The sequence below is a fragment of the Scardinius erythrophthalmus genome, assembly GCF_964197995.2.
Source record: "Scardinius erythrophthalmus genome assembly, chromosome: 9".
Classification (NCBI taxonomy): Eukaryota; Metazoa; Chordata; class Actinopteri; order Cypriniformes; family Leuciscidae; genus Scardinius; species Scardinius erythrophthalmus.
In genome coordinates, this window is record NC_138229.1 from 8487823 (window position 1) to 8513008 (window position 25186).

General features: G+C 36.5%; 1 protein-coding gene across 3 annotated transcripts in view; it reads right to left on the bottom strand.

Moving 5' to 3' along the window:
* Positions 1 to 16719: 16719 nt before the first annotated feature.
* gpc5c (glypican 5c) overlaps positions 16720 to 25186 on the bottom strand; it is a 121758-nt gene continuing 113291 nt past the window's right edge. For 2 of the 3 annotated variants that reach the window (XM_081374593.1, XM_081374591.1), the window contains one exon: positions 19407 to 19696. In XM_081374593.1, the coding sequence (XP_081230719.1) occupies positions 19542 to 19696 (155 nt within the window). In that variant the 3' untranslated portion in view covers positions 19407 to 19541. Of the gene's footprint in view, positions 18684 to 19406; positions 19697 to 25186 lie in introns of those variants that run through there. The other variant, XM_081374592.1, reaches the window with a different exon arrangement.

Below are 25186 nucleotides of genomic sequence, written 5' to 3' on the forward strand. Positions count from 1 at the left end.
CCTTTTTACAAGATTAAATATTGGTCTTGGGTGTCCCCAGAATGCATTTGTGAAGTTTTAGCACAGAATACCCGACAGTTAATTTATTATAACCATTTGAAAATGTCATTTTTGGGGCCTGTTTTAAAAAGAGCTGTTTTGTGCGTACCACTTTAAATGTAAATGAGCTGCATATCCCCGCCCTGCTGCTGGACCCAGATGATGAAGACAGAGAGTCCGGCACAGAATAAACACGAATGAGAATGGAATGGACCAAACGTCTCGGAATGGTTATTTGATACATTTATGTAACTTACTTACAAAGTTTTAATCGCGTCCTCTTTGCAATTATGGATGTGCAACACACACACACACATACACACACACACACACGAACTGTGATAACGTTCGCGCAATTTTTTTAAACTACACACACACACACACACACACACACACACACACACACACACACACAAATACTGTGATAACGTTTGCTAACGTTAAGTACAAATGATTTATTTATTTTTTTCTTAAGGGGAGGGAGATAGACGTTTATCCACACTTGAGGATTAACTTCCTCGTTCACTAAACAGTCAGAAAATGATTCTCGTATTTAGGAAGTTTAAGTGGGGCCTTTTCTTCATAAATAAAATCCATCCGCTGCGTTTTCAGTGGCTCTGATGTCAGTGAAGACTAGAATGTCCATTCTTACATCGCGCAACAGAACACCTACACTTCTTAGGAGACATTACCGGCTGTCGTTGAAACAATGGAGGATGGTGTACAGATCACTGAGGGCGGGGTCTATGCCAAAACCAGATGTCAATCAAATCATGTCGGTGGGGCTTAGCTCATTTCTACGTCACAGTGAGGGAAATCTAGAACAGGGTGTTCTGAGAGAGTGCTTATGATTTATTGAGATAGTAAAAAAACTACTGGGTGGATTTTTATCATTCTAGGGTGGTTTTGCTCACACACTGCCAACACACATTTATGTTCAAACACCATGTAAAAGTGAATTTTGCATAATAGGTGCCCTTTAATATATTTTATTCCTGTGATGGCAATTTTCAGCATCATTACTCCAGTCTTCAGTGTCCCATGATCCTTCAGAAATCATTATAATATTTCACATGTAATGCAGGTTTTCTCAACCACTTTTTTCACAAGTCTTAACATTGTCTATACTGTAAGTGCATCATGTGAGCCACGCTAGTCAAATCTAAATGTTTTATCTCCATGGAAATATTTGTTATATACAAATTGCATGTGTTTTCTACTTTATAGTTGACACTGTCTGTTTTCTACATTATACAAAAATGTCACTTTTGTCTAGCTGAATGCTGCTGTGTATCATACTGAGCTTTTTAGATACAGATTTCAGCAGTGATTTACTAGGAAAAGTCAATACTGTAGTACACAAAAAGAAAATGGACATTTGGTCACACTTTATATTAGGTGTCCTTAATTACTAGGTCCTTACATCAAAAAATAAGTACAGTGTACTTATTGTGATCATGTTGTATTACAAAACACTTTTGCTACTATTGATGTGGGATATGGGTAAGGTTAGGACAGGTTTGGTGGTATGGTACGGTTTAAGGCTGATTTAAGGGGTAAGGGATGGGGCAAAAGATTTAATTACAGCTGTAATTACATACAGGTATCAATATACTGTAAGTATAGCCTACAAAGTAAAAACATGTATGTACACAATAAGTGCGTTGTATCAAATTATTAATTTAAATGTTAGTACATAGTAGTTAAAGGGGTTATATAATGCCCTTTTCACAAGATGTAAAATAAGTCTCTGATGTCCCCAGAGTGTGTATGTGAAGTTGTAGCTCAAAATACCCCACACATATTTTTATATAGCATGTTAAAGTTGTCACTTTTTGAGGGTGAGCAAAAAACGCAGTTTTTGTGTCTGTCCCTTTAAATGCAAATGAGCTGCTGCTCCCGGCACAGGGGGCGGAGCTTCAACAGCTTGTGTCCTTTTACCTCACACAGACATGCACTGAAAATTTCTAAAACTTTTAGCCTTTTATGTTCAAACCGATAGATGGAGAGACTCAAGAAGAAGTGAAAGGCAACATTTCTGAATGGCTAGTTGGTGAATTTATGTAGCGTATGTGTAGTTATCTTCTAGTCATTGATTAGCATATTCTGTCTTGACTAATAGACATATTCTGTCTTGACAACTAATAGAAAGTGAGACCGAACATTTTATTTATGAAGCACATTTATTTTTGTCAAAATGTGTTACATGTAAACTGAAAATTCACAGTTTTTATGATAAATGCATATATAAATGCAATAAATACACATAAATGATAACAAATGCATAAAATAAATGAAACAAAAAATGAATGCTCATTATAAAACAGGTGTAGTCAAGTCATGATATTGCATTTACAATGTATTTCTCAATAAATTAATATCTAGGGCAAAAATATTGAGTTTACAGAAAATGTGTAACAGAGGCAAGCTAGTAAGAGACTGCGGTCTTAAGCGTCCTTGTTAGCGCGCTCGCCTCCCAGACTGGAGACCGGTTACATCTACCAAACAGTTGAAAGACCCGTTAAAGTGTTAAGAAGAAACATACAACTGGAAAGAAAGAGGACACGGGGACATGGAGGAAGAGTTAAAGAGAAGAGGACCACAGCATCGGTTTCTCACAAGCTGACTGCTATTATAAGATATCGTTAATGGCTCGCTGACATTTTGATAAATGGATTTTTCATCACATCTCTTCCATGGCACTATAAAACGCTTGATAAATCTAAGTGTTTGTGCCAAACAGTCTGGCAAGCTCAAACAATCTTCTCAGTCCAATTAAATACACATCTAAACCACTGAGAAGGATCTACAAATAAGTGTCATATGCCTTGACAATGTTTATCTCAAGATATTTTGTAACAAGAAAGAGCTGTTTAGGCCTTTTGTTCTCAATTAAAGAAAACGGCTTCATGGGAAAATCTTTCTCGTAGCCGATGTACGCTTACGAAAAAATCAACCACACACCACAGTCTCAGCAGAACACAACATGCTTCCTGAATGATTGAGCAAAGGTCTGCCACAAGCTAATGACCTCTGGATAACCATAAAGCCAGGCGGTCTGAATGTGAATAGCGCAATGTTCATGAGAGTTGGTTTTTAAGAGTGGAATAGTGCAACACTGAGACATAAAGAGCATGAAGTGTCATTCCTACCGGCATTTATGCCACAAAATTCAGTCTGAATTACTGAATTTAACTGAATTTGAATTGAATTTGAATTGATGAAGCAAACAGAATCCAAAACGGCAATTGTAATTTGCCATTTGAATGTTGACACGTACAGACGTGGTTGGATGGATAGATCATAATTCATTTCTTATTCCTACTTTTTTTATATGTAAAATTTTCCATACAAAAAAAGCCTGCACTACTAATATTCGTTCAGAAGGTTCAAAATGTTTGAATTATAACTCATTTTGTAATTTAACCCATTAAAAAGCACCAAATTTAACTTATTATGTCTTTGGAAGGTGTTTGTCTTTCAAACACATTAAAATGCAAAAATTCACCTTTCATTTTTACATGCAGTGCAGGGATTCTAGAACTTCTTTGACCTAATTTATTTACTTGAAGTATATTCTGAGATTTTAAGTTAATAAGTGTGGTCAATAATATTAAGTCAATAATAAAAATATAATAAATAATAAAATGAAGTTCACGGTTCTCTGATGTCGGTTAATTGTCACATGACATGCAGGTAAAAAAAAATAATTTGTATTTATTTATTATTATTTAATAAATAAATAAATAAATGTTTTATTAAATTCACAAACCCCCAGCAGTTCCATCACAAACTTCAGTCTGGGAAACCCTGGCATAATGTAATATTTAATACACTTCATGTTGATAAATATTGGAATATATTTTCTTTCTCTTTTTTATTTTTGAAAATTTTGTTTGCAAAATCTTAAAAGATTATCCTCCTAATGAGTTAGGTCAAAAAATGACCTTAAATGTTTAATGTAATGGATTACATTACTAACTACAATTTTTGTCATGCAATTTGGAATCAGCAAGTAATCTACCCAGCACAGTGAATCACCTTTGTTGAATTTCTTTGAATTACAATCCAGTAAATTCAGTAAAAAGTGAGTGAGTGAGTGAGTGAGTGAGTGAGTGAGTGAGTGAGTGAGTGAGTGAGTGAGTGAGTGATGAGTGAACGAGTGAGTGAGTGAGTGAGTGAGTGAGTGAGTGAGTGAGTGAGTGAGTGAGTGAGTGAGTGAGTGAGTGAGTGAGTGAGTGAGTGAGTGAGTGAGTGAGTGAGTGAGTGAGTGAGTGAGTGAGTGAGTGAGTGAGTAAGTGAGTGAGTGAGTGATGAGTGAACGAGTGAGTGAGTGAGTGAGTGAGTGAGTGAGTGAGTGAGTGAGTGAGTGAGTGAGTGAGTGAGTGAGTGAGTGAGTGAGTGAGTAAGTATGTGCTTCAGGCAGGAGGGCTGATCTTTCTCAGTATTGATTGGAGGGTGTCTCTGGCCCTGAGGGGGGTTCGGCTTCTCTGCCCCTGTATTCTTAAACACACTGGATCAATGAGACCACAAATCCCCATCTTGTGCTCTCACGTATGCATGTATACACAAGGGAATGTACAGTTATTAGCTCACACACATATAAAGAGGTGGATGAATAAAGACAGATAGATGTGTCAGACTTGCATTTCCATTTCAGAGCGAACTGTCCAAGCCTCTGCTCATGAGCTGCAAAGAGAGAAAGACAAGGAAAAAGAATCAAAGAGAAAGAGAAGCAGTGTATCTCCTATGAAAGATCTCTTTCTTTTAACTCCGCACAACTCTGTGTACACACTAACCATTCATGTGTGTTTAATGGGCTCTTTTGTACTGGGAGAACTGGGAAAATTTACAAAACTCCAGTGGCTGGATCCACAGAGTGGAGAATCACTGATATCTGATCCGCTTTGAGCTGAAACGATGCGGGGAATGCAGACTTTCAAAGACATATTGAAGAAGAAAGACGTATGAAAGACGTTCAAACATTGATTCATGTTTAGTGAGTAATGTTTAAAAATAGATGCTTATAAGCTCTGAGGGAGGAGAACTCGTTGATGACCACAGAGTCACGAATCAGTTAATATGTAAAACGAGTTCTTAAGTTGTTTTAGGCTCCCTGAGGACTATTTCATCTGCAAAATATGTGAGACATTTCTCACAGTAATGCATTTTCCCAGGGAAAAACTTGGGAGATGCCGAAGGGCTTTTGGGAAGTGTTTAGAAAATAGTTCAGAGATGCTTTAGAGTCATCAGTCGAAATAAATTTCCATATATTAGATGCATTTCACAAGAGAACAATATTCAGTTGTCTTTGCATATTAAACACTTCATGACTCCTGAGGAATTTGTTCTTTCTTTCCTCCGTACTATCAGGGCTGCGTGTAACTCCACTTTTAGACATACGCACACTTCAACTTCACTAAGCACTTCCCCTCGGGTGAATCCCTGCCGCAATTTTGAAGCGCGTTCAACTTCGTCAAGCGGACGAGGGAAGTTTATTAGGACAGACCCGGCCTCGACCTCTCGATTTTGACAGAGGGAGCGAGTCTATTTAAAATATGCACTTCAGGCAGATCCATAGACCACAATGCGACATGACTGTGATGTCACAGCAGATCACGCTTAATTTTTAATATTTTTACTTTTGACATAATACCTGTAGCTTCTTTAAGCTGACTGTTATAGTTTATTGTAATGTTATCATTGTCATTTGTGTAATTTCTTATGTTTTCTCCAACAGCACAAGCATAAATACAGGCCTATAAAATGGTGCGTAAAACAAATTTATAAGGAAAAAAACCCTGTAAATAATAAATCAGCTCCATTGCAGGTTTGAAGTGACCAAGGGCTTAGGGTTTCGCCAGTAGTGTGCACTCATGCACCGTAAGCAATGACTTTACATCCGAGTGAACGAGACGGAGGGAAGTTAGCCATAAAAAATTGGACTCAAACGCAGCCCAGTAAGTACTGCATGCATCCTCCATTAAGGCAATCCCAGAATGCATTGCAACAATCTCTGTGGGGGAAAAAAAGATGGTGTACCAGTCAAGCAATTAAGCAAGTATTTATTTTAATATCTTTTACTATGTCATTTTCATTTCTATGGCTGCATCCGAAATCGCATACTTCCCTACTATACGGTAGGCGAAAAACAGTATGTGACAAAAGAAGTATGTCCGAATTCACAGTACTCGTAAAAACCCGGATGACCTACTACTTCCGGTGAGATTCTAAAGTGTGCATATGATGGACACTTCACTGTCCCATGAGGCCACGGGAGAGGATTTGTGATTAGCAGAGAAGCAATGCAACTGATGCTGGTAGGTCACATGATATTGACAGCATGGCGAATGTAGTACGTCCAGATTACATTCATACTACACACACGTAATTTTTTAGTGGTTGTGGAGTAAATACTGAGTACCTTCTCTAGAGAGTATGCAGTTTCGTACACAGCCTATGTTCCTGGCTATATCATGTGAATCCCCTGTTCCTCATGTGATCATCTCATGTGCTATATTGTAATTGGCTCTGTTCTTGTCTATGTGTATTTATAGCCATCACGTTACGGGTCTAACTATTGGTCTTTTTTATATAAAGGAATTGATGCATGGAGGAGATCCAGTCAGATGGTTTAATTCAAATTTCAAATTCAAATTATAATAATGGTAAACACATCAAAATGATAGTAATGATTTCTTAAAATATGATGATGACATTTGATTAAATGATAAAACATAAGTGAATGATAATACACAAGCAAGAAATATATATTTTTTCTTTTTCTGATTCATCAGGAATGAAATAATTAAATGATTAAAATGGATTTAAGCAAATAAAGAAAAAGTTCTAGGCAGTTATGAAGTAATCAATCTGAACTATTTTCAAAACAATATTTGATTTTAAAATACACACATTCACTCTTATTTGTATGTGTCTAATATCATATGTCAAAAAGCACAAAATGTTTCTTGTTTCGCCACATTCAGTTATGATATGAATTGGCCTACATGAATCATGTAATGATAGCATCTTTTCAACTGAAAAAAATGTCATAAAAAAAGGTTGAGTGGTTTGAATCAATGGATATTACTGTCGGTAGGTGAACGTTTCATCATACAACAGCTGTCAAATATGAAATATTTAGCTACTTACATCTTACAACACAGAATGCACACTTTCACTGCTAAAACTAAAGAGTAATGCTGGAATTCACACTCGTTTTCTGTGAATAAGGCCGCCTTCTTGGATTTGACTGACAATCTCAAACAATTTGACATTGACGATGATTGAAGGTTACCCAGCCCAACTTTTAAGCAATTTGGGACAATTTGTCCATTTCTAATTATTGGGGGGACTTGTTGTCCCCCTCAATGCCAATAGTGGACATTGCCCTGCTGAAGCTTCGTCATCACAGGAATAAATGACATTTTAAAATATATTCAAATAGAAAAAAATGATTTTATGGTCATGACACTTCACAATATTGCTGTTTTTATGTATTTTTGATCAAATAAATGCAATTGTGAGCATTAGAGACTAAAACAAATTCACAGAAATATTTTTAATCTTTTCAAGAATTTTACATACAGTATATATAGATCTGCCCACATCTTGCTGGTCCCATTGGTACACCAGCATGGACATGCTCTTCACCAGCAAAAGTTTTCTGATTTAAATTGTTGACCAGCATGGTATTTTTGGTAAAGCAGGATGACTATTGTAGACTTGCTTGATGCTGGTCTTATACCGGTAATATCAGGTCAACTCAAAAAAGGCATTTTTGATTAAATAAAAAAATAAAATAAAACAAAAACACAATAAATCATTGTTGTTTATATTAGAAAAAGAAACATAACTTTTGTTCATATTATAAAAGAACAGGGAAGTTCTATTTTGCTGTCTACCTCTGTCAAGATAATATATCATCCATGTCTCGTTTGCTCTTTCTCTCTCGTCTATCATCTCAGTCGCTCCACAGAGCCTTCATCCGGTCGTAATGAGCCCATATTGAGCCGAATCGTTCTGGGCCGCTCCTGTACTGTATTACTGAGTGTCTGCATTCCACAGAGTGATAGACGGATACAGAGATCATCACACACACACACACTCACTTCTTCCTATTTCTCTGCTTCAAAAGCTCCTCCAATCCCTCTGTCTTTTCATTTAATAAACTTCAGACTATGTCCACATTCCTGTGGGATAGACCTTTATTATCTTGCTTTGGACGCGGAGCTTAACAGTCCATGTTTATTTCCGTTTGCCCCTCAAATACTCATATATGAATTAATAGTTCAACCCTCCAGCTACTGCAGAGACTGAGAGCGAGACACGTAAAGGGAAAAAATAGATGAAGTGCATAAAGTTGAAGAGCATCATCTCTAGACCATTCTACAGTTCTCTAGTTCTGGTCAATTTCACTCATGAGCTCATTACTCTCTGAATAGACCCAAAGGAAAGCTCGGGAGACATAAAGGATAATTCGTCCAAAAAATGAACATTTTGTCATCATACACGTATGTCTTTTTGGATGTTCTTTCTTCTGTAGAGTACAAAAAGAGATTGTCCAAGGTACACTTTTCCATAATGGAAAAAAATGGTAACACTTTATTTTTATGATCCACTTTAGACATACTTATAAGTAACTTTGCAACTACGTCAACTAACTCTCGTTAGAGTATTAGTAGACTGTCTGCTTAATATACTTTAATAACACTTTATTGTGATGCTCCACAACAGACATTGCATGCAATTGCAAACATACAACATGTAGTTGCAAAGTAACTTATAGTTAATAGAATGTCTAAAGTGCACAAAATAATGTGTAACCATAAAGTGGCACTGTCCATACAAAAGTCTTGAGAGCTATGATGGAAATTTTCATCCGTTTCACAAATGTCATTCATGCTTCAAACCACAGATAGAATTTCAAACCATGTGCTACATGCTTTGAGGCCTATATAAGCCTGAATGTGATTTGAGAGCCACACTGGAGTTCTAAGTTATGATTCATATTAAAATGAAGTGCAGAAATTATGTACTTCACCGTTAAGTATCAACTTTGTCGCCAATGTTTCTTCTAAAATTCCTTAGCGAGAGAAATAAAACAGACATAAGAGCTCAAGGCTATAAAATCAATATTTTGTCTCAGAACAATTTGATAAGAAGTGTTCCAAGATCTGACTTGATTACAGAATTTTGCGTATATATATATATATATATATATATATATATATATATATATATATATATATATATATATAATCCAGGTAAATTTACTGTAAAATTCACTGTAAAAATAAGTTTCCAGTATTATGGGATATAAGTTATAACCGTAAATGTTATTAAGATAAATATTGTTACTATACCAAGCTACTTTTTACTTTAAAATGAACCGATTTCCACCTTTCCATAAAACATCATCAATACTAGTAGATGGCAGACTGGGTCATCCACACAAAGACACAAAACAACACTAACATTAATAACATTACACCAAAATGTAACACAAAACCTTAATTTACATTACTGATAACAAAATAAGAAACAAAACTGTTTAAATAAAATATAATCATATGCAGTGTTGGGGAAAGTTACTTTTAAAAGTAATTTATTACAATATTGCGTAACTCCCTAAAAAAGTAACTAATTGTGTTACTTAGTTACTTTTTTATGGAATATAACGTGTTGTTACTTTTGCGTTACTTTTTCTTGCCTGGGCTGGCTTGCTTGTTTAATAAAAAAAAAAACTAAAGTTCTATTTTTGGCAAATATAAAGAGAAGTGAAAGTAAATGAATAAGCCTCAGGCTGAAGGAAATGCAAACTCATATCTGTACAGTAGAGGGCGCATCTCAAACAAACCTTTCAGGTGTGCTGCCATTCTGGATTGCAAAAGAATAGGACACAGGAGAAAAAAGTTCAACCAACACTCTGGCTACATCCAAAATCAAACACTTCCCTAGAATCCCTACTATTTAGTAAAAAAATAGGCAAAAAGTCCCTGGATAACCTACAAATTCTGCCAAGATTTTGAAGTTCGCATTCGATGGACACTTTACTATCCCATGAGGCCATGGGAGGGATTTTATAAATGGAAGTGAAACGATGCATGCTGACGCTTGTAGGTCATGTGACAATTACAACATGGCGGATGTAGTATGTCTGAATTTCATTCACACTACCCTATTTTGTTGTACATTTAAAAGTAATGCATTACTTAACTGGTTACTTGAAAAAGTAATCTGATTACATAACTAGCGTTACTTGTAATGCGTTACTCCCAACAATGATTATATGTAATGTGTCAGGCAGGGACATCTGGGAATATACTTTTTCTTCCAAATCACATAATGTGATGACTTTACAGTAGCATTTTTTGTGTGTGTGTTTTACAGTGAAACTTGGCAAATGTAAACAAAGTTTGAGACATTGATATCTTCTGACAAGTGGGGGTCTTTTTCTCACACAGACATTGTAAAAAAGCAAGAAACTTAAGCAAACGTGCTCTCCACTGCTTCTCAATCTTTTCACAAATAAACGGTTGATATTTTCTGTTCTGCCTTGTGGCAACACAATATGCACACTGGACAGTGGGCATCTAAATTATAAATCAAAGTGAAACTGCACACAAATACTTGGAATGCAGAAATAAAGCATGTGATTTTCCTCTGAGTTTTTCCTACCACAGTCTCTCTCTCTCCATTCCTTTCTCCATCCAGGAGGATCCAAAGCCCCGGATGGATTCTAAGTCATAAATACTCATTAGTTAGTTGAGTCCAAATGCTGTTAGTTCTTGATCATGTCATGATCTCCAGCCCAGCTGTCTCAATGCGGTTCTGGACTCAGGAGAGTTCAGCTTACTGGATCTGACTGGAATTAAGGCGATGTTGACCAAACAGAGTAGAGACAGAGAAAGTGAGACAACGGTTTGGTGAATCTCCAGGGGAGTTTAAGTTCATGTTTATACTGTATTCACCAGAGTTGTCTTACTCATCTTTTTGTGTGGATATAAAAGCGATCTGAAAAGTGGAAAGCACTATTATAAATCTCTCATCACAACCTGTTGCCAAAGACACACTAATATGAGATACCACTTGAAAGCTTTAGGGCCCTATTTTAACGATCTAAGCGCATGGTCGAAAGCGCAGGGCGGAAGTTCACTTAGGGCGTGTGTCCGAATCCACTCTTGCTAGTTTAACGACGGGAAAAATGGTCGGCGCGCCAGGCGCATGGTCTAGAAAGGTTGTCCCTATTCTCTTAATGAGTAATGGGTGTGTTTTGGGATTTATGTGTGTTAAACCAATCAGAGTCTCATCTCCCATTCCCTTTAAATGCCAGGTGCGTTCGCGCCATGGCGGATTCGCTATTTACATGACAGAATTTGATAGTGGAAAGATCGAAGCCGTCTCCAGAGCGCAAACGGAACTGCTCGTGCGCAACCAGATCATATACGGGACAAGCCGGATTCCACCTTATCTTTATGTACACAATAATAATATTTTACATTGTAATCATTTTATTTTAAATATTTGGCATGTTTGTGTGCTGTTGTGCGTCACTGTGTGTTTAATAAGCAGAGTGTACGCGCGTTATGGATCCGCCTATAGGCGCACATTACTGACGCGCTCTTTAAATAACAAAAAATATTGCCATTGACTTTAGACCAGGTTTCAGTTGGTCAATGGCGCAGTCTATTTCTGTTGCCTCAAAATAGCAGCGTGCCAACAATGCGCCAGAACACACCTCGTTTTCGGCACAAATGCATTTACTATTTAAACAACGTGGCGCAGGACATGAAAATGATAACTGCGTCGGACTGAAACTAGCAAAAAATCGCGCTTGGCGCTGCATTGCGCCAGGTGTAAGATAGGGCCCTTAATGTCACCATTAAATCAAAATGAACAATTCTTATTTTTTTTTATGGAATATTGCAGTATGCTTATATGATTTATCTGTGCATTTCATTATTTTTAAATTGATGTACCCTCATAAATCTTAAATCCAAATAACTTACCCTTCCTCTTGCAGCGACATCGCTTCTCTGATGATGTATTTACTGGCGCGAGGGTGGGACAGCCTGTCACTCACATGAGATCGACCAATAGCAAACCACAACCATACAATCTATTCTAGATGGACAAAATCAAGGGTAACACTTTATTTTGATGGTCCCTTTTCATCGAGAAACTTTGCAACTTCATGTCAACTTATTCTAACCCTACCAGTCTACTTATAGTCAACAGAATGTGTTAAAGGGACTAACAAAATAAAGTGAAACCAAATCAAGTCCCGCCTTACTTTTTTTTTATAGTTTTTTCTTTTTTTCAGGAAGCTGTTTTACTCTGATATATGTCATAATAGGAAAGCAACTTCCATTTCATGATGCCTTTAAAATCATATTTCTACGAAACATCATTTACTCTTTTGTTCATTAGTGTTAAATAAATAAAGTCTTAAATATTTTTGTGACATCTATGCAAATATTTATGTCCGTGCATATCAAGATACACATGTTTTTTTATCAACAGCAGTTTAGACAGGAGTGGTTTTTCAAATATTAGTTAAAATCATGAATAGAAGATGTCTGTGATTTCACATAACATGAACAATCAGACAAACAAAACATGATAGACAGAACAGGAATAGAAAACGAAGCAGATAGGAATGGAGTTAACATTTTTGGTAAAGTTGACATTGGCTGTGATCAAAATCAAATTCATGATCACCTCCATACAAACATTTAAGGTCACAATTTTTTTGTGAAAGATAAATTGATCAAAATTGACAATAAAGATATTTATAATGTTATATAAAAAAGTTTTATTTCAAGTAAATTATTATTATTTTTTACTTTCTATTCATTGAAGAATCCTAAAAATGTACTGTATCATAATTTGTTTCATGTTTTCAGTCCAATGGCTCCTTGTATCACATTTTTGTATCATATTGTATCACATGAATTGGTATGTCACACTTTTACATTTCCTATATGGCTTTTAGGGATAGTGAGATTTTTTGTATCACACTTTTACATTTGTCATCTCATCTCATTCATAGTATATGCTAACAATTATTGCGCTAAATTTAGCACCTGTAGAAGAGAAAGAAACGGGTGCAGGGACAGTTACTGGTATCCAGGGAGGGCCATATAGAAAGAGTAAGATCCTCCAACACATTCGATTACATTACTGTCTCTCATTTGGTTCTATTTAAAGGCTGAATGCTGGCCAGGCAGTTGTGTTGGCTCCAGTAGCTGCTATATTAGCGTTAGCCGCGTGTGTGTGGGCCAGACTGACCCGTCAGCGCTACCGACTCAAGAGAGAACACGAGACACAAATAACTGCATTCCTCCACACAGCCCGAAAGAGACAGAGAGACGGAGAAAGACCCCAGAAGTGAGATTCAAATGAAGTGAATTAAAAAAAAAAATAATACAGAAGGCAAACCACTTTGTTGCCCTTGTAGGGATTAAATTTCTCATAATGTTCAGAGAAAAACATGACCTGATTATTCTTGACCTATTATTACAATTATTATTAATGCAATGCTTAGAAATGTTCATGGTGGGCAGCTCAATATAGAGTTTGGAACTAATCCAAAATTCTAGAATTCTAAAAATGTCTAAAGGCGTCATAGGGAATGTTTAATTTAAATAAACATTTACCCTAAAAGCATAAATGTCTTTTTTTAAATGCCATTACCAAATTAAGACCAAATGGAGTACAAGGAAAGTTCCTTTAAGGACATAGGCCTACTACCAAAAGTTGAACACATTAGCTGTGTCCCAATTCAGAGGATGCATCCTTTGAAGGACACAGACTTCATAGGCCATGCTTTCAAAAACCACAAAGGTTGAACCGAACATTGTTAAATGGGACGGTTTAGTCTACGTAGACGAGTGTCAGTTGTACTGGACTTTTTGAAAGTTACATTCAACTGACTGAAAACAAAACAGGGTTCACAAGGGTCTAAATATGTTCACCATGGTCCATTTATGTACATAATAAAGAGTATACACCATCTATAAAATCGCATCTTAGTAAGATATAAGACAACATTTGAACCGCTTTATTTTTTTTTACATTTGTTTCGTTAGACATTCGAGTTGAAATCCAATACTTAAATTTAAATGGTTAATCTGTCTCCTTCAAATGCGGCCAACAAATGCATCCTTCATTTCCCGGGCCGCGAAGGATAGAACGGATGGAATTAATGCATTTTCGACTACCTCTGGAAGTGGTCGAAAGTGGACAAGGTCAAAATGTTTTAGACCTCATTTACACATTTATTTAGAGTTGTCCACTTGTGATTGGATTGACAAAAACACTTCTTAAAGGTATAGCAGAGGATTTTCTTTTTCCGGGTGGGTAGTGTAAACTATTGGTCCACCTAAGTGTCAATCATTCTGGTGATATGTTTACGTAAGGCCGTCGTACGTGCTCGTCCCTGGCTCGTCCCTTAGTTTTCGCTTTCTGCGCATGCGCACTTTCAGGTGTTTATGTGTGGTGAGCTAGAGCTAAGCCATTCATTGAAGCTCGCCGTTTCACCGGGTCCTTTGAAAATGTCTGAGGGTCGCAAGAGAAAAAGTTTGTACGAACTGTATGAGAAGAAGAGAAAGGCCTCAGAAGAGAGAAACAAGATCAGAGTGTTTTTGGGAGATTGTTTCACACGATGGCGTGCGCTGATAACACAGGTTGGGCTTCCCACTGATGCCTCAGTCGCGAAGTTTCTACTCGACAGGTAAAGTTTGGCATGCTATTTGGAGAAAAAGTGCAAATCTTCTTTTGGAAAGTAATCTTGTATGAGCGATGCCGACAGCAACTTGTAAACAGAGCGTGCACGAGGAGAACCTCGCACACGTTAATAGGCGTTCCCTCTCGGGAGCAGGTAGAGTGTTGCGCATGTGCATTTTTTCAAAAAGTGGAGAGGGCGGTTCTTATCTAAAATTCGGAAAGATCCTCCGCTATACCTTTAATACCAGGTGTAAAAAGGGCCTTTGTTGTGCCACTGTTACACATTTGGCCTTTGAATGCAGTCTTCAAAGGATGCAGCCTCTGAATTGGGACACAGCTGTTGAAGACATAAATTTATGTTTTTTATTATTTTAAATCATTTCATTTAAAGGCTTAAAGGCTAGATTTATTTAGAAATCAATTGTATTTTAACCAATGATTTAAAATGATTCAGCATATGAGGAAACTTTATGAATTTGGTTAAGAGAATACTGTCCAAAGTTTAACTTGAAGATGCATTTGAAATACAGTGCCAATGAAAGTCTAAAAATAATCACGTGTTCACACTGTGTGGGTTCACATTTATGACTCATCAACTTCTGTGCAGACCTCAATGCAGAAAAATGTTTCAATCGCTTCTAAAAGCTACACTCAAAATGGATGGAAGGAAAGACTTGGATTTTCCACATTTAACAGAAAAAAATGAGGTCTTAGGTTACATAAAAGCATCTGGTTCTCCAGATAGATGACAAGTAAAAGCTCTGCAGCAATTCATGACTTTGTACATTCACTATGATGAGGGGTTCATTGAAAGAAAGATATAAACTGTGCTATCCATCTGCAATATCTCAGTGCGTTATTCAACGCTTATTCAAAAACATCTAAAAAGAGATATTACAGTATTTTAACAGTACAGACCGTTTATCGAGGATGGTCTTTTAAGGAAAGCATTGTTTAAAAAAGAAAACCTTTGGTTTTCCCCATTTCGAAAAATATTCTATTGACTAGTTCAAATAACCTTGTCAGTGGATTTTGACCCATTTAATCAGAAGAATGTCTTGAATAGAGTGTGTGTATCTGTGTGATGGATTAGAGAAATGAACTTTGTGACAGAAAACAGTGTGGCTTTAAAGGAAAAGTTCACCCAAATGTGACAATTCTGTCATTATTTAGTTACCATAAAGTTCCAAATCTTTAAACGAAAAATCGAAATAAAAACATAATTAAAGCAGTCCATATAATACAGTATGTTACCATACTTGCTGACTCGAGTTGCCATAATACACTTTTGGGATTCAATGGGGTTCTAAACAGTTCTAAAATCAAAAATTTCGATTTCTTTTTTTTTTTTTTTATAAAAAGTTCACGAGCTGTTGAATTCATAAAATGTAATTAAATTCAAAATGAATGAAAACTAAATGAATTAAAATGAAATAAATAAAATGATCCCATGATGGGAACCCCTAAAAGGTTCTATATGAAGTGCCTGACGAAACACTTTAATGTTCTATATAGAACATTTTCTTCTAAGATTTTGGGGGTTTGGAACAATATGAGGAGGACCAGGTCAACATATATCATGATACAGATCCACTGAGATAAAAAAAGACAGAAAAAAAGTCTTCTTTACAACCAACAAGGCCCTTTCAGAAGGCCAGAGATTTTGTTTTTGAATAATTCAATGACTTTTTAAAGCCCCCATTTAGATGCTCTCAAAACTAAAGCTGTTTCTTTGAGTGAAAGTTTAGTCAAACATGGAGAATTACACCATGTCTAAACCGGACGTTTACAGTCAGGAATTTGTCGTGTCGCTACACATCCAGTTTAGACAGCTCAGCATCACTGAGAATAATGGATTCTATTTGCTTCAGACGCATCACTCTGTTCACGTGTAGACATGGTGTAAAAGTGTTGAGAAACGGACACTTTTTTTCAACATGAGATTTTCTGAAATGATCAGTTTATTAGCTGTTTAACCAACTTTTTATATGCGCTGTGTATATCTGAGTTTTTCAGTAGCTTCATTCACCGAGCCGTACGTGTTCAACTGTACCAACCAAAACATGAACAAACAAATAAAACACATCAAACAAACTGTAATCGCAATCCATTTTACAGCCATACACAGAAATGACAGTTGTACTGCAGCGGCGTAAAAACATCGGTTTTGTATTCGCATTAACTCTGTACAGGGTGCGAATTATACAGTGACCTTCAACTTTTCTTTTTCTTTTTTTATGAAAAGTAATTGCTATAGATACATATTTAGAGTGTGATATTAAAGGAACAATTTACCCAAAAAATATAATTCTGTCATTATTTACTCATTTTATTTACCCTCATGTCAAGTCAAGTCAAAACCTGACAGAATGACTTTGTTTCTTTTGCTAAAAACAAAAAGGTACATTTCTGATCAATATCCTTAGGGTGAATGCGATTAACCAAAATGTTAGGTTCAATTAGGTTTAAAAGAATTTGAAAGGAAATTTTTTAACATACATCTGTGATATGTGATGTCATGATCAAAAGATAAATAATGACATGACTTGTGATTTGTCAAAGTACAACCCAATATTGGACCTAGTGGAAACCGCTCATTATGTTGCAATAGTTCCTGTACCTCCTCAGGTAGAACCCCGGACCCTTGTTTTCTCAAATTTGTGGGGTCATCATCAAGCCTAGGGATCCAGACCCTGCATAATTCGCACCCTGGTTGTACCTGTGTTATTTGAGGCTGAATGGTTGGTTTGCAAATGTTTAAGAATGTATGAAGATTTGTGAACGTTCATATAAAAGCATTATAGAACCAACATCAGAGAGATATGAGAGAAATCAAAAGTAGCAATTCATGTGCAATCAGAAACAACAACAAAAGCTTAACATAAAAAATGTTTGGAGACTCATTAGACCCTCTTTGCTTCTGTGTAAAAACTAAAGCAATGTTTTAATACTGACTCTTAAAAAGTTAACATACAATAGGAAATATATATTTTTTTATGTTGCCATGAACACATTGCTAAAGAAGCTATTATAGAAAATATTTGGCATCTCTAAACCTCTTGCATTGCTTTGCTTTAAGTTCATTATTTATAAAAGAAAGGCATTCTGCATATCTGTGGGGTTTTTAACAGCCTTTTTTTATTTTTTTTCTCTCTATTTTTCATTAAACATGACAGAACATTCACGCAAACCTGCATCAAACTTTTGGGGGGGAAAACGAAACATTTTTAAAGTAAGTTTAGTGCAATTTCATAAAACTGACCGAGTATACTCCAAATGACAGAGTATATATCAAATATGTTTAATAAATGTACAGCATTAAGTTAAAGTGTGTTTTTTTAGAAATGCGGAGCACTGGGGAGGTAAATGCAGGATTTAGAAAAAAATGTGTTAAGTATTTAAGGGATGTTTCGAGCCCTTTAAAGCCACGGAAGCCGTGCAAACAGGAAACGGCAAAGCCCCAGAACATTCCCAATACGCTGTAAGATTTGTCTAACTATATTTGTGTGTTTGTGTGGGCTTCAGTTAGAGCTCATGAAATATTAAAAAAATGTTTGTGTGATACTTTAGATAAACATTCGTTGTCCTATAAATTTCAGCGCCAGTTCAAACTATATACATACTAAATGTGCATATTCATAGTTTCATTCAATAATGCTCTGTGTGTGTGGTGGTAATATCCCTTGCTTATTGTGCAGAGTGCAGACAATTTCTGTTTTCTTTTTTGTTGTGTGGTCATGAGCGATGTTTCCACAGATGCACATATTTTGTCATGCATTCCACAGTCCCAGTCTGTGATGATAACAGTTCTGATATAATAAGTCTGTGGAGAGTGTCAACACTTAAACCCCAGAAAGCACTGCTAGTCCCCCTGCCAGAGTCTTCCACACAAATGGGGCTGTCACAGAAGGCTGGGAACATAATAAAACAACATTGAAATGTGGATTTTTAGGGATACATGTGAAGGGAACGTCATATGAACTGATATGTCAGGAAATGCCCAGGTCACGTGTCAACCCAAAATCAAAAGAAGGAAATAAAGAAACTAGATTTTGCATTAAGACCATAATGCTTATTATTATTATTACTCGTTCTTTCTTTTTGCATTATGACAGTATTGGCAATTAACATGACCATGGCAATTAACTCAATTCTTAGTAGCCTACTGTAATACAAAAAAATAATCAAATAATAATAATAATAATCAAATAAAATAGTATAATAAACTTAGTAGCTTGCTAAAATTACAACAAAACATCAATTTATACACATTTATATATATAGTATACATATATAACATATATTTGTATTAGTCATGGTCAGAATTATTGGCAAAAACATTTATTTCATAATGTAATTTTCCCCCACTTTCAATTGTTTTACTTCAATGAAAGGTTATATTTTTGAGAATTGTTTGATTAAAAGATAAAAAGGATAAACAATGCAGATTATTTTTACAGCTTTCTTTGATCATATTTACTGAGGGTGCCAATAATTCTGATCATGACTGTATACTGTATATACATGATTTTCTTTGTTGTATGACAGTTGTGAGAATGAATAAAACTTTTAGCTTAAACTGTCCGTGTTTAATTTTGAATGAAATAAATACAATGCCAAATTTTCAAAATGCATAATTTTAGTTATACAATACTGTATATACTTTATTTTTTCTTTTGATTTTTGGGGGGAATAAGAGCCTGACATTTCTTTATGATGTTCACCTGTGTGTGCATATGATCTTTGTGTGTGTATGTGGTCGTGGCCTTTCAGATGAAGGGCAACTGCAGCCCCAGAGCGAGGATGATGATGATGAAGCATGCCGTGGAAAGTGGCGCGTCAGATGAAGGGTTGATCCCGGTGATGGGCGAGTCGTGGAAAGAGACCTTTACTGGCTTTTTGGATACATCAGCTTCAGTAAGAGCTGGAAAAGAAAGAGAGAGAGAGAGAAATCATGAGAGAGAGCAACAACAGTACAGTCACATGTCCGACATGGTGTCTCATTGTTGAGTCAACAGTGTCTTGTCAGGAAGTTAAATAGACAGATATAAATGTGAGAGATTGAGTCTTTCTTGGTGTGTGTGTGTGTGCATCCCAATTCATCTACTTAAACTGTGCCCTAATATTATGTACTGTTTTTGTGAAGAAGTGTGTAGCAGAATAACTTTGGTTCATCCTGTCACCGTTTAAACTGCCCTGTCAATCATCTGGTCATAGTTCAAATCCTCTACATTCAATTTAATATATAATGTGGATAACATTAAATAAATATCTTTTCTTCAGGTTAGATACTGATTATTATTGTTAAAGTGTAAGTTGCAGGTTAACCACCACAGCCAATTAATGTGTACATTAAAGTGCTCTATATGTATATATTTAATTATTTCTGTCTTAAAATGCGTTAAAATAACATTTATTAGGGTTTCTTCAAACGTAGCGTGTTTTTCAGTTACTGGGTGATGACGTCACAAGAGGAACTCGCAACCCATACTCTGCTAGATTCCTACTGTATTATGGCTATTTGGAGAACGACTGAGGATGTGGGAAACCATCAAATTCTTTATGGACCACAGCCCTACAATTTTTAACTGGTCAGGCGTGAGAGAGGGGAGCCATGGCACTCAAAGAGTTATTAATGCTTGGTGTGAGGAGAATGAGTGGAGGGTTAGCCAGGTGTCCCGGTGAGTAACGTTAGCTACGTTAGAGCAAGTCTAGCCTGGTGCAAACTTAACCCGGATAATATAACAGAACAAGCAAGTCTTTTCAAAATATTGCCGTCATGTAGAATAGCAAGGAGGGACAACGACTGAAGACATTATTTACTTACAGTAACGTTAAGTCAGTCCAAATCAGAGCTGCACGTTAGAGATGCACGTCAGGCGCAATCGCTAGTCTCATCGACGCCTCAAACGTCATGTAATACCCTTCCTCAGTCCACGCGTTATCAATTTCTCACGATTTAATTAGCGATGTTTATTGTCAGAAAAGAAAAAGAGAGATCGATGTTTAGTGGAGCAGCTCGACCCGCGACCGGCTGATCTGACGTGCCTGAACCCGTTTGTTTTGCGAATAGCTTATTCTCATTTCAGGCAGGATCACGGTCCCCTTGAAGTCAGCACACACGAGTATGTTAACAGTTGAGTTATTTTATCCATAATTTTTTTATCAAATAAAACATACAACCAACTTGTCTGTAGTTATGTAAGGCATCTATAGCTATGACTATGCCGGTAACTCTACTAGTGAGTTCCTCTTGTGACGTCACGCTCCATCTAGTGGAAGGGAGCGGGAGCGGTTAAAACCACTGTTAAAAGTGCCAACTTTTCATATTATATCAGCATTTTGGTATAAAAAACAATGGTGGGCAGTTCTTATCTTTATGTTTAATAAACACATTGCATTATCTTCGTGAAAAATTTTACCTGCAACTTACACTTTAAACCGTCGCTCTCGCACATCTGCCATGTTTGTGGATTTTAACATTTTCTATTCATGTTTGTACTTCTGATCGAATCCTCGTCCAACGTGCCATGGGTTGTAGGCAGCGCTGGCCGTAAGAGTGTGCACGGATCTGCACGTCAGATTCGAACCGAAAAAAGGAGACCATCCGGGTATCTTTGGGATACTCATTTCAACATACTACGATTTGGGACGCACTAGTTCTAATTTTGAATACTCGTTAAGACGGATAGGATACGAATTGGGTGAATGCAGCATGTATCTTTATATCACATAAAAACCTTGCCTCCTCCCATTACCCAGAATTCCTCTGTGCTGCTGACTTCAGCACTTACCTTGCCTGATCCTGTCAAGGTGAAATGTTTTGTAGCTCTGTAATATCTCTTTCCTTTAGTCTGCAATCACCCGGTCTCTGTCTTCCATGCCCTTTACATTCATCTCTCTCTCTCTTTTTATCATTAGTCTTTGTCTCTCTTTTTTTTTACCCTTCTTAAACTCCCTGCAGCTCAACGTTTTCCCCTCTCTATAGAGCTGTTCAGTCATGATGGCAATTTGTAGGCCAGCCCGAAGGCTAATTCGCCACGGGATTCCCTCATGAATCTACTGTGGGTTTTCAGAAAAGCAGTTACGATTTATGAGCGAACAAGCTCTGTGGTTAAGTTTACTTGAAGAAACTTTCACATTTTGTTATGCAACATAAATTAAAGCACAGTCAAAGCTCAAAAGTGAAGTTTGAAGTCAGTTTGCTAAGTAAGCTTTTTCTAAACTCATGTCTTGTATCTCCTCATGTGAGTGTATTTTTCACTTTAGTCACATTTATTCACGTGACCACAGGAGTAAAGGGTATCTCGAAACAAGGAAGAGGGTTCTGCCATCTAAAAACACAAATCTATACACACACCAAAGCAATTGAACCCTCCAGTCAAACTTTCCACCCATTCCATTGTGACAATACTGCAGGCTCTCGGACAGTCTCAAGACTCCTTAAGCAACTAATTCTGCGGCCTAATGCGTTTGTTATAACACAGAACAATAGACAATGAGCGGCCTATCCTTGGTGAGAATAAAAGTGATTGTTATGGTAGAGGAGAAGGCCTTACGTGTTTTGTGAGGTGTGGATGACACTGAAGGCTTGTGAACTCTAAAACAATAGAGAATGAGACTCTATGGTACTTACAGCATACGACTTCCCATACACTCATAAGAATGCCCAGAAGAAATCTGCAAATTACTCTCACATTTTCTGCTCTGATTTTGTGGGAAATTCTGCAGAACAAATGTAATGTAGCAACGAGTTCCACTGTTATCATTAGCTTAAAGCTAACGATAAAGGGCAAGGAATGTGTAGATCTAAAAGTCCATTGTTAACATTAAAAAGTCTTATTGCTCTCATTTATTGACAATTTTCAATAATATAATATAATATATCATTTTAAATGTACTATTGTTCAAGAACTATTATTATAAATAAATTAAATCTGATACCAAGAATACCAATAGATGTCCTGCTGATAATTTGAAAGTGTTTAGATTTATGAGGATAAAATGTTTAAAAATATAAAATTATAAACATTAAATAGGCCATAATATAATATTATATCATATAATATGTTTTATGTGAAGATCGGTCCTCTCAAAACAGCAGTATCAGTATTTTAAGTATTAATATTTGAATCAATCTGCCCATTGGTTTCGTACGTGCAAAAACGTAGATTTGTCCAAACTCCCATAATTCTCTCTCTCTCATCCTGCTCTTTTCTCCCTCCATGAGGAAATCATCCAATAAATCCTAAAAAAATCACTTCATCCAAGCCAGCAAACATATTTGTTTATTTCAAATTTATTTTTAACAGTATTTTTCCAGCTCTGAAATGAAAAACAAACAGCTTTATGTGTGTGATGGAAAACAACATTCATACCCAAAACAGCCATGATCTCATTAGCAGTCACAAGACCAAGAACAAAAATCACCCTCTGTCACAACTCTCTTTCATAGTAATAAAGTTATCAGCTCGCAATCATCATCCTGGCATGCTCAATAACAGCAATGATGTCTGAGAGTATAACTGCCATCATCCAAAGTGATTACAGGCTGAATCACCAAAAATCACTGAAATTTCTCAAACGTTTTCCAGGCAAGACCTGTTTGCTCTCTAATAGTCAAGTTCAGCGTTCATGTTCACAGGTTTCATGCTGTGCACCGAGAAGCTGCAGGGATTAGCTTCTCTGACAACTTTCTGGTGTAGGAAAAGTTGTTGTGTGTCTTTGTGAATGCTATGTTTGACTCTGTGTGCGAGAGAAAGGGTGTAAGGTAGACTTGCCAGTTAGTCACCAATTAGCAGGAAACCCACACAAAACTTCAACAAAGACTTGGAAGACAGAAGATTCATTTTACAAAAAAGTATTTCAAAGTTATCATGAGAAACCTGAAGGGACTGTATCATTTTAAATATACATACATATTCTGTCATCTGTCATATTCTGTGATTGTGAGGTGAGCTGTCAAGCATCGTGCTGTGTGAAATACAGACTGAACGATAAAGCAAACCAGCGTCTCACTAGTAAAGTTTTGATGGATTAGGATTGCAGTCAAGGTTAAGACGATTGCGGTGACGTAGGAGTCATACAGTAAGCACGTGTGAGTCCATTATTGATGCGCAAATATGTGTCCCTGTACAATTCGAGTGATCACATTTGAATCATTCCAGCTTCCGAATCATTCCACTGAAATTAACAAAGTGATTCACTAAAACAAGAGTATAATACATTTAAGAGAGATGCATAATACATATTATTCATGTGCATTTAAGATGGAAAGAGAGATGGAAAGAGCAGTGCACCAGCTCTCTGGATTGCTGTTTTAATCCTGCTGCACGTGTTGGATCCCTAAAATAAACACTTGTTTATCTTACAGAGCTCATAAACAGGGCTCTAAAATAGCTGCACTATTTACAATTGTACTGAAATAGACCAAACTGTCTCAACAACCTGTGTATATCATGACAGAAAAGCAAAACTACAAATCTCTCGAGAGCGTGCCACATCGTCTGGTTTGCTCGCACTGGGAATGCTCTCAAACGCGACTCTAAAAGCTACAAAAACACCTGCGAGAAATCTTTAAAAGCATTTGCGCTCCGCAGCAACCAAACCAGTGTGGAATTTTTTCCCCTTCAATCATTTTATCCTTGGGTTTCTTCCACCTATCAGACTACCGTTTGATTTATTTTTTCCATCAATCTCTCACTGGGTGACCTGTAAGTCCCACTGGTCACAACCTGGCTTCACTTATAAAAGTCAGTAGGAAAGAATGTCTTTAGATACTATCATTTGCTATGTACAGTAACCAAAACTGCATGCGCTATAGACTTTGCTAAACTTAAGCCACATTGGGAGGGTGCTCATTTCCAATGACTAAAAAATTCTTTAAAAAGAAACCAAAAAAAAAAAAAAAAAGGAAAGGAAAGATTTAAAATGTTAAATGCACTGGTCGTTTTCAAAAAAACAAAAACAAAACTGAAACTTGTTGACTCCAACCACTGGGTATTTAAAGCTAGTGATTCAGATTCAACTAGGGATTACAGAGGTCACTGTTTTCATTTATCAGATTTAGACTCCAAAGCCTCGTTGGCGTGACTTGCAGCTTCACTGACTGTAAGTTGATTCAGCATTGTGGTGTTGTGGTAGGAGAGACAGACTGAGAGACAGACAGGGAGAAAGAGTTTATGACTCAGACTAGGTGGGAACTGATCAGCATCTGATGGGAAAGATGCACACTAACCATGCATGACCTCTCACACACTCGCACACAAGCACAATCATTTAGATCATATAAAATGTCCATATCCATCTGTCTATATTGCTCGTTGTTCATGAGTTAGTAACATTTAGTTAAATAAAGGTCACATTAAAATGATTTTCAGTGCTTCCTGTATAGATTTTATTGTTTTATCCAGAA